The sequence below is a fragment of the Opisthorchis viverrini genome (genome assembly GCF_000715545.1).
Source record: "Opisthorchis viverrini unplaced genomic scaffold opera_v5_236, whole genome shotgun sequence".
Lineage (NCBI taxonomy): Eukaryota > Metazoa > Platyhelminthes > Trematoda > Opisthorchiida > Opisthorchiidae > Opisthorchis > Opisthorchis viverrini.
In genome coordinates, this window is record NW_008751896.1 from 772,879 (window position 1) to 786,335 (window position 13,457).

Genomic DNA, 13,457 nt, shown 5'->3' on the forward strand with positions numbered 1-13,457 from the left:
AACAGCTGCATTCAAAACACTTGCAGCGTCCATTAGTCTGCGGCTCCATTGACCTGCAATTAGAATTGCGAAGTCTTGCCCGGGAAACCCTTCAGCTACGTGAAAAGTTTACAATATACACCCCAGAATGGATTACCTTATCCAGACTGAGTAACTTGGTCATGTCGCATTATGTCGCAGGCTACCTGAATTAGTAATTTTTTGTATCCTAACGTGTACCAAAAACAGTTCCACAATATGGTCTTGTCTTTTTATTTTGAAACCCGTAGGGAACATGGCATTCGGGCTAGTGTCACATTGGTGTTTTCTGGATGGAAGTGCATATCTTAACTGGAAGAACAGGCATGACCTTGAAAAGGACATCCTGGCTTTCTTCTCGCATTTGTTAGATGCTTGTCCCTTTGTCACGGTTAACGGTCGGACACGATCAATAACTGCAGTCACAAATTTTCCTGTTTCTTCATTATTCTCCTCTCAACAATGCTTGCAGGGTGAAATGTGGCCTTTCTTTAAATTGGACTTCCATTCTTTTGGATTAAAATCAAAGTAATCGACTTGAAAATGCAGTTATCTTGTACTCATGCTTAGAAGTGTGTTAGTTCATTAGCTAGTGCGCATTCAACGACGATTAGTCTTAAGAAACGGCCGAACATTGGCTGAATTACGTTGATCGTCAGGCCACATATGTGTTGCTGACGGGCTATCGTTTTTACTGTTTGATGTGCTTGTCAGGCTGTTGAAGACCACGTGCACCATTCAGACCAACCGATATAAGTAGTTGAAAACATACAACCGATGATCTTCAGAACCTGACTAGTTCACACATCATGTTCTCTAGGCTGGGCGTTCCGCGTTTGTGTATGTCAGGAGTTTCTTTCACTGCACATAGCACCCTAAAGCGGTCGGTCTACAGAGCATCCCTTTTACGGCCGGTGATCGGAATAAAACGTGAAACGGTGAATCTGTGGGAACAACGATCACCCCTCACGCCAAGCCAGGTACAACAACTAATAAGCCAGCATGGTATTCGAGTACTGGTCCAGCCATCCAACCGACGTTGTTTTACCAGTTTGGAATACGAGGCTGCGGGTGCAGAAATCGCCGAAAACCTGGAGGAGGCCAATCTAATATTAGGAGTAAAACGTCCAGCGGAACTGCGTCCACACGATTTGTTACAGGATAAAACATACGCTTTCTTTACGCATACGATTAAAGCTCAACCGGCCAACATGAAGCTGTTGGACACTCTGCTGGAAAGGGTAAGCTGAAGTTGAAACACTTGACTACCCATTTCCGAATAGCCACCTCCACAAGTTTTGCTAAAACAGGCCATACAGGAAACTAACAAAATTCAGTCGTTTTATTAAGCACTTCACAAGAAAACGGATGGACGTGAAACTTTTGAGACATGGGTGCTTTTTTAGGTTAACTTAATATGCCCAAGTTCAAATGGAATTTAACTGAGAGAAATTTGAGGTTAACGGGACAAAAATTCCGCGCTCAGTAGCACTTGTCTCAAAGTTCAGCACCTTTCATTTGAACTCAACTTGAGATATACACGCAAGTGATTGCACAGCATGAAATCAAAATAACCACGAGCTGAATGTCAAATGGCCTACAAAAATTTGGGCATTTAGATTCCATTATGTACTGACACAACATTGTCCTGACAGTACACATAATTAGTAGTATTGCGCCTTACCAGCGTCTTTCTAAGCCAATGTTCAATGATTGGCTAGCACAGTATCCGGTTCTTGATGTATACAGGCGACACCACGCAACAAACTTGCATGATCAGGCTGTAACTTTTTATTTACAGCAATTCATCCGCACCACAAGATCCCTCGAGTGAGATTCCCGAGAGATTTTCCGTAGTTTTTGTTTCGCCGCACATCATCATGAATCCCTTAAGCTTTTTCCGGGACAAAGATCGGAGGACAAGAGAACTGAACACCAGAGTCCTCCAATTTTTGAGTAACTCCAGAATGACAAACCTTTCCACTGCATCCATAAGCTTTCATAATTTTGCCATCTGTTGCCTTCTAAAACAACTTCGAAGAAGCTGCTTTTGTGCATGTCTCACTAGGCATCGAATAAGCATCTAGCCTTACAAACTGGATGGCTGTTTGTTTTAATCATCTTCACAAATACGCTACTGTGCTCATGAAAATGTACCGGCAGTTCGCAGTAACTAAAAACTTACTTCTTACTTGCAGTACATCAAGCCCGAAATAAATCAAACGTTATGTCGGAATATTTAGGTAATCTAGATCCAGTGACTTCCGTACTAGAGTGTGTCACACGAATGGAGGGAGTGTTCGGAGTTTATACTTTTCAGGTGTGGAAATCCATGAGTATTTCTACTGAATTCTCCAGGGATGTTGTGCACGGCTTACCCGAGCTGCGCACAAATTCTTTCGGAATCATTCCTTTGTGAGTCGTGTCTAAGCTTTAATTAGCGGTCAAACCTCAAACAAAGAAGGAAATTTCTGTTTTGTGCGGCATTCACTGTAGGATTCCGTGCAGTTCTAAATAAAGTGTTGAACCGGTATCAGTTATAGCAAGTCTACCAATGCAAGGACCTGTAATGGAAGAAATGATCAACCGTAATATCATCTCTAGGATGTCCAACTGCTGATCTGACACCGACAACTGCTGATCTTATAGGTACACAAGAATGCTTATCCACAGATATTCTCTTTTCTGGCGCGGCTATTTATTTCAGCCCATGAAAAGGGTTTGGAGAAACGGAGTTAACTACCAACCTACAAGATTTCACCAATAATGTCGGGATTCAAACTCCGGACCTTTGACATACAAGTCAAGCGTGTTGTCACTACTAAAATTGCGTAAACCGGGAGCACATGATGCATCAGTTATAGGGACACAAACATGGTTACTCATACTCCGGATGCCACCAATGTTTATTTGATACACCCAACAGTTGCTTGTTAGTTGATGACGCTAGTTAGCTCTTAAGGCCACGTTAAGTTACCTAGTTTCAAACCTTACCTAGAACATTCTGAAACCAATTCTGTTGAATGAAAGTCGCATTATGGCTAATGAGTTGGCAGTTCACATCAACCAAACCAGAATTAGCATTGAAGAGTTAAAAATCAATGGTTGCATTCAGGTTACAGACCAGGGATGTCTATTAGTCAAAAACTGTTGCATATGAACCTGAGACGCAGGTATGCTGCTCAAAGTCGTTCATTGATTCCTTCTGAAAATCACCATAATCTTTTGAAGTCTGATGATGTGACAGAGCGCCATGACTTTTCAGCGACACACTCCCCGCCTCTGGTAGCAACAGATTCATCGACTTCGGGCGACATGCGACAACTTGGTACACATGAACAGCACACTAGGATCCAAATTTCTAGTACTAACTTGTATACCTGGAGAGTTACTTTCGTTATAAATGCTTGGACTTGGAGCTGACAGCGTAAAGTGGAAGTTTTCAAAGACCAAAGCAAAATCAGAGCTACCACATGATACATTCTGTCACAGAAACAAGCGTATGCAGCTGCGCAGAACTTTGAACAAATGCGTGTCATAGGATAAATCACATTCTAACGCTCACCTGGATTATTGTGTGACTTACATAGCATACAGTATGGATTGGAGATGCACTTACCGTCAGCCACTTTTTTGTCCGACACGATCTTACAGTGTTTAGGGCTAATCTATAAAGTGGTGAGAACGTACCCAGAACAATTGAAGTGCAATAATTTATAGACATTATCTTTTCTTTTGACGTATGATACTGTTGTTTGTGATGACCAAAGGCAGTGAAAAAAAACTGAAATTAAGTGCGCAATACGATGCAGTTAATAAAGTGGTTGACTTTGTAAATATATGAAAATTTAACTTAATTTGAAAGTTATTGAGGATGTATAACAGGTACTTTGAGAAAACCATTATACTTCAGCCACCTAAATGCGTCGTCCCGTATCTTGGTACATTGTTTTCCAAACAAATGTTTGTGGCCATCATCGGGAGTCACGATTGAATAGGTTTGGCCTCTGCAAGTAAAAGCGTGCAGATTAAATTGCTACTTCTATTGAAGACTAGCTTTAGTGAACTGGCCAGCACAGAACAACACATTCTGAGTATATACAGGCCGTATGCAGGACAAGTAGCTTATGCATTTTTTGTTGGGCACTTACGACGAAGCAAACTCACTATTCGCGTTGTCATTTTTTCGCCATTTTTGCCAAATGACAACGCTACTCGTGCGGATGGAACATCTGTTAAGGACGACTGGAGATATGTTCCAAGTCTAAGATGAATAGTTCGTTCCTGTACACCCTCACCCTGTGATCGTGAATCCTCATCTAACCGCGTTGGCACTACAGTAAAAATCAGTGCGGAAGAGAGATTGATTAAGTAGACGAGTGTTCCTTTCATCTGAAAAGTCCTCACTCGAGAGGCTTGTCAAGATGTGATGACCCTCTGGCATGGGTTCCATTATTTAAACGAGTCCCGCTAAATTCTTCGCAAATCTGAGTCGTGCACCTATTAGTATCCAACTATTAGCCGAGAGGTCGCGGACTCAGATCGCCCTGGAGGTTCTTGGGATACCAGCTGCTGATAACTTCAAGTAAGGAAAAAAGGCATACCTTGCTTCTTCGCCGCCGGTATACAATAACTCTATTTACAGAGGAAACAATTCAGCACAGCCTCAGGTTTTCTTGGGACTTTTTCAACTTTTTGACTACGGACCTCGGTGATTGTTGATAGCTAAGCTGTTGTAGATACGCCGTTCATCGGTTTCATGAAACTTCTCAAAAGTACAGTCCATAGAGACAATTTTAATCACAAGATAATTTTTCTGCTTCGTCAATATGAGAGCATAAAAAGTCTACTTCCGGCAAAGACGGATAGATGATCGGATCCGTGAGGGTAATTTGGAACAACCCCTTTATGATGTTTCTGTTCTATTTCTTCGCATCTATTTGTCCTTTATACCGAAAAACTGTGTATGATCTATCGACAATCTTATGGTTAGGTAATGAAAAGTTTGTTCACCCGATGCGCCTGAGTGTACGCCAGTCACATGCCCATATACTTCGCTCAAAAGTGCAAGTATTGTGTAAGCGTTGTGGCAGCTGTCTGAGAGAAACTAGCCTGTATAAAACGGCTGAACTGACGGTTACCTGATGTAAACAAACTGAATATGATAATTTCAGTTGGTAGACAGTAGATTTTGCATAGTAAGAGTGTTGTTCTAGCAGCGTTTACGTATATTCAATCCATGAAAGGGACCAAAGAGACCGCATACTATAAGAGAGTCTACAGTAAGCAAGTTCTTATCAGTTCCTATGGGTTGGTCCTTGCACACACTGACTTTTTTTACGAATACCTGCAAAGTGTTCATTTAGTTTATCGAGAGTAAATACCCTGATAACTTAACACGCATGGTGGCAACTCGAAAGTTGTAAATGACCTTAAAGGCGACGTTAGCTGCATGGGTCAAGGTACCCTGACCGAGGATACTGAACATCGTTTTGGTACTTAGCAGATTTTTGAATCTATCCCCATATTGTAAGGACATAAATTACCTAGACTTACACATCCACAATACCGCTTTCGCCTTCACCCTTCACAGCAATACCTGTTTTGTACGACCTATTAGTCCTTGAATAGTGATACACCTGTTGCTGATTTTGTTGATGGACATAAGCCAACTTCAACTCTAAAGCGGGTTTCTCGCTTACCAGCCCAAAGCTAGGTTCTGGAGAGACGCACCCATTTGCAAACAAATTTCTTTTTGCGACAGACCCACTTTGAACCCTCCTATTGGTTTTCAAGCAGCTGAATCTGCCGCACAGACCGCTTCTTGTTTCAGTTGGAAACTCGAGGACCACGACTACCTGGTGAGCCACAAGAAGGGCAGACACCGTCATGGGTTGTCGAAGAATCCTCAGCAACCCTATAAGTAGTGTAGCATGTCTAATTTCTAGTGAGTAAAGTATAAATTCTGTTTCAAGAACCATGATCTTAAGCTGTCATCCTGTCGTGTTGGTTGGACTTCTGTGCCGCAGTGATCCTGCGGATGATACCAGCTGAAACCCGCTTCCTAAAGGATCAGCCATGTCCTTTAAACGTTTTAAACGGTGTTATAACCCCTGCAATCTTACTGTTCATATTCTGCAAAAAGTCTGACTTATTCCAAACACGGCTTCTCCAGTGAAGCAACTTCTCTTGCTGGTAGAACTTGTGCAGTTATATTATGGTTTTTCAATCTGATGTTTGTAAAGAAGTGATTTCTCTGCCGAATAGTTCAATACTTGACTAGCTGGCGAGACGTTTGCAGACGACAAACGCGGAGGCTGTACGGACTGCTCTGACATTGCAAATGTCGTAGAAGGCTAAAAACAATATGATAGTTTCAGTCTGCCATCATGGTATAATCAGAATGCTAGATGGGTACTTTAATGTGTTTGCTGCAAAGTGTGATCGAGTGTGATTGTCCGACTTGTGTCGACCGCATGTTCCTATGACAAACGGTCAGTGGATGAAAAGATACGGCGTGTTTGGTATCATAAAACTGTATATGCCTTGGAAGCTGAGCAATTGATGCAATAATTCGGAACAAGTATTCAAATATTCCCCAAAGGTGCATAGTAGAAACAGGTCGCGCCTGAATTTCTGGGGATATCGATCATGTCGTCATCACCGTAAACACCAGCACCATTGGGGGAATTCAGACCATATTTGGTATGATGGAAACTTGATGTCACTGGACCAGTGACAGGACGAATGCACTTGACACTGCGAGACAAAATTAAGTGGCTGGTTTATGGACTTATGGCCCAGTGAATTGGATGCCGTTTTAAGGCGCTGGTTAGACTTGATTTGTTTTCTGAGTGCTTTACATTTTCTGACGCAGCAGACAGTGTGAGTGCCCTTTTTCTTCGATGGAGTGAAAGTTCGAAACGACTGGTATAAGCATATATGGGATGTCACCAAATATAACAAATACCTGTGATATATGATTTTAATCTTATAGTTACAAGCTTCTCCAAAAATATTCACTGGGTGTAACCAGGGAGGATAGATAGGTGTATTCCCAGTGAATGGGCTACTAATCATATTAGAGTGAACGTCAATCAATGTTTGATCGTCAGATATTTAGCCACTCATTCTACACCATTTGCGTTGGGTAACAACCGAATAGGTTGAAGCCTTCGGATGCTATGGGTTTAAGCCATAGCTTTTTATAGTGTTACTTTTGGGTCGGAATTACTTACAATTCTTTATGTGTGATTTCATTATAACGGGAACCAGTTTGATCCACAACAGATTTGGCAAGAGTAGACGGCACCTAACAAAACGAGGTTTACACCTCCTAGGAAAATGCCAAGAATTCTGATTTCTTCACACCAATGGAATTAGCCCGTTTTCGCTTGTAATGATGGTTGTATGTTTGACTTAATATTATGCCTATATATATTATGGTTATATGCTTATATTGTGATTCACCAATCGTTATTTTTTTAAAAAGTCAAGATACGCGAGACTTTTGCCGTTTTAGGCGAATTACATCAGCCAATTTCATGGAGCACATTAATCCTGCATAACGTGGTATCAGCTTGGATACGATGTTTGGAAGCACCAATTCAGAAACTTTGCAGGACTTTCACAAACTTTTCCACAAAAAAGCATTTCTTCGATAAAGTGCCATGAGACAGATAGTTAACAATTCTCCTAGGGTAGTTGGTGAGATGTTTTTGGTAAAACCCAGGAGCAACTGACACTCAATTGAGTCTTTCAGTGTAACTTGGGGAAGAAGGATTGGTTGAGCCAGTTAAAATTAGTGCTCGCAAGTACCATTTTATGATAACAGAGTGACTGTTGACGCGGTGCGAGTGAACTGGCCCATGCCAATTCTGGTACGCTTGTGCGAATAGCCTTTAAAAGTTTAGACGATGACCTTTCAAGTGAACCAAACAACTGAGCTGGATTGATTTGGTGCTTCCTTTCAATCAGACAGACTTTGGCTCCATCGATCACAGGCGATCCTGTGGTGAATTAGTTCAGAAGGGCTCATGCCTCAACAATTGTGAAATCCCAGTAACGACCTTACGGTTGCCTGAAATATCGCCTAACTGTGTCGATGATTCTTCTCGTCATTTTCAATAATGTGTGCACTCATGAACGTATTCGGAGAATGTGCCCGCAGACTTTTGTCAGAATGTTTACGCGTTTTCAGGATGTCCCAGGAATTCAGCTGTCTCTCGTGTTTGAAGCTTTTGCTCCACTGTTGAAGTACATGCATCTGTTTCTCTAGAGCATTGCGCATCAGAATTTCACTGCTGCCTTGGAGAGTAGATACGTACTACATTTTGTGACATATGATTACGGAATACAAACCGATGACCTTGATTTACAATATTGTGAACAGACATTCGATACTCTTGTATTTCCTACTTAGAACGAATTAAAAGTGTTACGGTCTTCTTATATGGTAGTACTTAGGTTGGACAGGAAGGTAGAACCAGGCGCGATTGGCTTTGATCAAGGCCGACGCATTATTCAGCCTAACTGGAATACTAACTTACTTGCTTTAGACGTCGTACAGCACAAGCAGCAATGACGTGGAAAACTGAAGAGTTGTAACGCAAAATGCATTAGTAGTGCGATTCCCGTCCATAGTGAACAATAACCGGTTTAAATTCTGTGATCGATATATGTTTTTTGATAAATATGTACCCCCAATTCAAACAGCTTACCCAGAACAAGGACACAAGGACCTTGTTTCAAATAGTTGCACCATCTTGGTGCCGACAGATGATTAACAGCACTTCGAACTACGTTGGATTGCTGATAATTCTGCTTGTCTTTGAAAAGCTTGGCAGAGAGAGAATGTACTTTAAATTTCCTCAACCTGGAAGTCGGTCTTATATGAATACGTAAGTTTTAAAATGGCTCCGTTGTTCATCCCTACATACTCACGGATGCCAAGCTGTTTGTGTAACCAAAGGAGGGCAGCAGTCGAAAGAAGAACATTGGGTTGATAAATAAAAGCACAAGTTTAGTGCGAAATTCTCACCGTGACGTCAACGCCGAAAGACCTTTTATCAGGGTTTGCGCATTTATCAAAGTGCACCAGTGTGGCTGGAAGATGATGGCTATACAGTCCAAAAACCACAGTAAAAAGGAAGTAGATTTACCTGTCCGGAACTCTACGAATGCCACAATGCATCTAAGTTGCTTCGGTGAACTTAAAACAGTACCTGTTGTGTTTGGTGAACCAAGAATCAGAGAGTAAGTTGTTCTTATAAAAACGCTGTCGGTATCAAGTGATGAAGAGATAATGTCCGTACATTTGTTTTGGCGTTGCGAAGTACTTTCAGGTTGTTTACGGCCCACAGCTGAACAGCCATTGGAATACAAGCCAACAAATTGAGAAAAATAGCCAGTTTTCTTCCGTGCTGATCAGTAGTTTCCCTCAGGAAGGTTTTATCGAGTGAAGACCAATCACCCAGAGAGCCCGACAGTCTGGCTAAGAAGTAGTAACACGCACGCCGCTGTGATTATTGTCATGTTATGACCTGCAGAGTCTGCAGACTCCTGCAGACAAGTTCACGTGAGCCTCAGTCAGGAGAGCGCTAACATTGCGAGGCATTGTGCGACTTCGGTCGCTTTCATTTTATGCCACTAAATCATGCCTTCTCCATCGAGAAAAGTTCTCCATCTAGGGCTTCAAATAAAAAACGATGCTTTTTCTAGCAGTCATTTTGGTGGGGTGGGTTGTATACATCTTTGTCTCCTGACCCGAGAAGACTTGTCTTCTGATCAAGGTATCTTTGGGTTGATAATAAACCCTGTCTGCCAGCCGCCCATTGTAAAATGTTTGTCAATCACTCCCTGTTATGCTACAAAAGCAACGGCAGTCGAAATCTTCGGGGGTAAAAACACCATAAGGACAGACTTTTGGCGTATTATTGTGTATCTTCACAGGATCATTAAGTATACGATTCTTGCAGGAGTGAGCGCAGATCTCAGCGCAAAATACTTCCAGTGCGCGAATGAACATAATTTATCATGTAACAAAAAATGAACCGCTCAGGAGTAACTATGAGATGGTTAAATTTTGGTAATTACGAAAGATGTCGGGGAACTGTATATGAATGAATGATATTCAATTTCCAGGAGGGGCAATAAATTCACTGGCTCCGCAATAGTCTTCACAGAGGGATTTCTGTTATCTTGTCTCAGATCCTGGTATTTTGGTTCCAGGGTTTCACTGATTGCATATCTGAGGGCCAAATATGTATTACTCAGCCAGTACGTGGGTACGATATAACTACTGCCCGTTCATCGCCTTTTTATGACCGATACCAGACAATCAGCTCTCCGGCTGAAAAACCTATTCTCATAATGGCACAAGCAGGATTAGACTCTCCCATTCTCTGTTTTGCTTTATTGATCACTGTGTAGATTTGTTTGTCGACACGTGCAAACAGCAGGTTCCCGCCCTCAACCTTTTACCGATGCTTTTATCATTTGATACATCTAAGCAGTATCAGCGTCATTCTGGTTAGTTTGGGCTTAATTCGTGACACACCCAACAGAAATTCTTGTTTCTACATGTGTTGCGATTTATTGAAACACTACTAAAAGTAGCCTTAATGGAACCTCGTCCTGAAATGTACATCTGTCGGTCAAAATGACGCATTGGCGTCGTTAAGCACAAACCGTATATGGCGATTGAGCGACCCTAGCCAGCACATGATATCTTTGGAAACTCGAGTGGCAAACCTAAGAAAGTAGGTTGAAGAAGTACTAGAATCACCTCAGGGCTGACACCTCTATCAAAATATACTAAAATTTACTCGCTGAAAGTTTTTGTCAAGATTCGTTCCTGACGAAGGCCATAAAAATGAAGAATATATCTAAACAGTCTAAACTTTTCCCCTCAAAGCATGGGTTGTTTGAGGTTCTAGACCTTCATCGATTCGGCCACTGTTGTGGAGACAATAGCACTTTGTGATATACCGAAACCTGTGTAGGTAGCGAACCAAACACTAACCTTGTAGATGATAGAATGCAAGAAAACCCTTTCAGACCTAGTAAGGTTTTTCTTCGATAGTTTTTTGTTCCTGCTCAATTGAATGGAAACAATGATTTCGCTGCGGCCGATAGAATCTGGAAGTATTACTGGATTAAAAATACAAAAGCATCATTTAAGGTCGAAAAGTTATCTGAAAAACGTGAGATCTCTACAAACACTTCCTATACACGTATTGAAAATAAAAAGCGTCTTTAAAATTCAAACTAAGACGTTTGTCACAATATAGATACAACTTTTAGGATTGCCTTTTAGGATTAGACCATTTACCACACGTGACTTCAAAACACAAAAAACCGCCACCTGTGCTTAAATGCCGGCAGATGATTGTCCTAACTCTTGAGTCTGCCACGAATAAGTACATATCCGTAACAGAGAAGATGTAGTTACAAATAGGCTTGTTTTACACAAACGGCACTTCACGTACGCAAGTAGCCGGGATGCGATTCACCGTTGAATAAATTATCAGTTGGTGGTTTGATGTGTTCATTTCTATTCCGAATTTAATTGGGTCAGCTTTAGAAGATCGAAAAGGACTGAAAAAATATTTACAGAGATATCCGGATGTTTACGGGATTTTTAGAATCCGCATTCACACCTCTCTCGATGTAACAGCCAGCCTCCACTCCTGGCACAATCATTCTGATGAGTTCACACCAAAGGGGGGAGCACTGGACTGAAGTTTCGCTCTTATTGGAGAGGGTCAGCAGCGCATAAATTATGACCTTGCCAAAGTGTGAGCTCCGGGCATCCAGGCAAGCGTGTTACCACTACTTAACGAGCGCACGTTGGACACATCTGAATTTTCACACCCAAACAGGCGAGAGCGTTCACATAGGGGCGTAGTGATTGGCTTGCTCCAGGGTTGGAACGACGACTCAGGTTTTGTAAGCCGGTTGACCAGCGTATCAGGGCTTCCCAGTTAGGTAGTTTCATGGACGCCTGAAATCTACTGGACAATGGAAATGTTTCGCGCAAAAAAATGGCACTTAAGTTAGTAAGACTTTAATTTTACTTTATAAAAAATTGATGTCGTATTACCGTAGGAGGTTCAAGTGCCATAAAGTCTTGTCGATCCTTACCTCAAGGACTGGTTACCTTTAATTTTTACTAATTGTTCTGGAAAATTTTGGTAGATAGTGCTTGTCAAAAACGGAAGACGCCCCAGGCACATTTATAGTCAAAATAAGGAGCCATATACTACTGGTTTGACGCAACGGTCTGTTAGAGTCTATTTTCAATCGGTCAAAATACCTGCTAACTATATTCACCCTGAACATTTCAGAATATTCGCATCATTGATTACGAGTGCATGGTGAATGAACACAACAAAAGGGTTGTTGCTTTCGGAAAACACGCTGGGATGGCAGGTACAATCGATATTATCCATGGTCTGGGAATCCGACTACTCGCACTGGGGCACAGAACTCCTTTTATGGTGAGTTTTATTCTCATTTTCCATAGCCATACGACTATCGGACAGACTGATTGGATGGTTGCTGAAACATTTCATGAATCGGTTCAAGAACTCGAAATATTCCTCTAGTGCTATTACGAGAAGCAGCTGTGAAATGTGAAATAATGAGTCATTCATAATTTCCTCAAAGAATTACCACACTCGAGAGGGCAGCTCACATACCACATATTCTCTGCTACGAGTCCCTTCGCATTTATGACTCCTGAGTTGGTTGCGAGTGTATTTGGGTGACTCTTATTAAAAGGGCATATTTTATACCATTGGATATAAAACTGTATTAACCATATACAAACACATAACATACTCCAATTTAAGTCGAGTCCTGCCCTAGAAGACAGGAATTCGGGAAGTTGAGCTGTGAGGCGATTCGTGAATTTTTGGTGTAAAAAGGATTGCTGTAACGGGAACACCCACGAAAAATGTGCACTGCGGTCGTTTGGAAAAAAGGAACTTCTGAATTTGTATATCCGAGGAACGTTTTCATAACTCCGGAGCAGGAGCAAGTTTTCGTCTTAGTTAAGCTTACCCGAAATGAACCAAACCTGTCCAAAAGCCAGGTTTTGATCTCATTCAATCAGCCACCGGGCTGAGCGTCCACGTTTTATGTACTGATTCTAGAAGATTTAAACAGTACTCGTTTATAGCCTTCTTCAACTGAATGTGTTGCCCCACGTTAACACTGGTACGATACTCAACATATGTTAGTGTGTTTTCTCGAGGGGCCACCATATGAGTAGTGTGTTCCGGATTGCGCCGCATGAAGGACAAATTGTCATGTTATATGGACCCTGATTTCGGATGTTTGACATAGCGAGTTTGCTCTAGTGGAGTGGATTGTTAGGTGCTCATTCGATCTACAGCAGTCTGTGGTACTACCACTGAAAGGTAAAAGCCTTCGCT

General features: G+C 41.8%; 1 protein-coding gene across 1 annotated transcript in view; it reads left to right on the forward strand.

Moving 5' to 3' along the window:
• Nucleotides 1-801: 801 nt before the first annotated feature.
• The window catches only part of T265_08833 (hypothetical protein), a gene marked incomplete at both ends in the record, with an annotated part of 50,679 nt that continues 38,023 nt past the window's right edge, over nt 802-13,457 (forward strand). Inside the window, 2 exons of the mRNA XM_009174745.1 lie at nt 802-1,259; nt 12,366-12,518. Of these exons, the coding sequence (XP_009173009.1) occupies nt 828-1,259; nt 12,366-12,518 (585 nt within the window). The remainder of the gene's footprint in view (nt 1,260-12,365; nt 12,519-13,457) is intronic.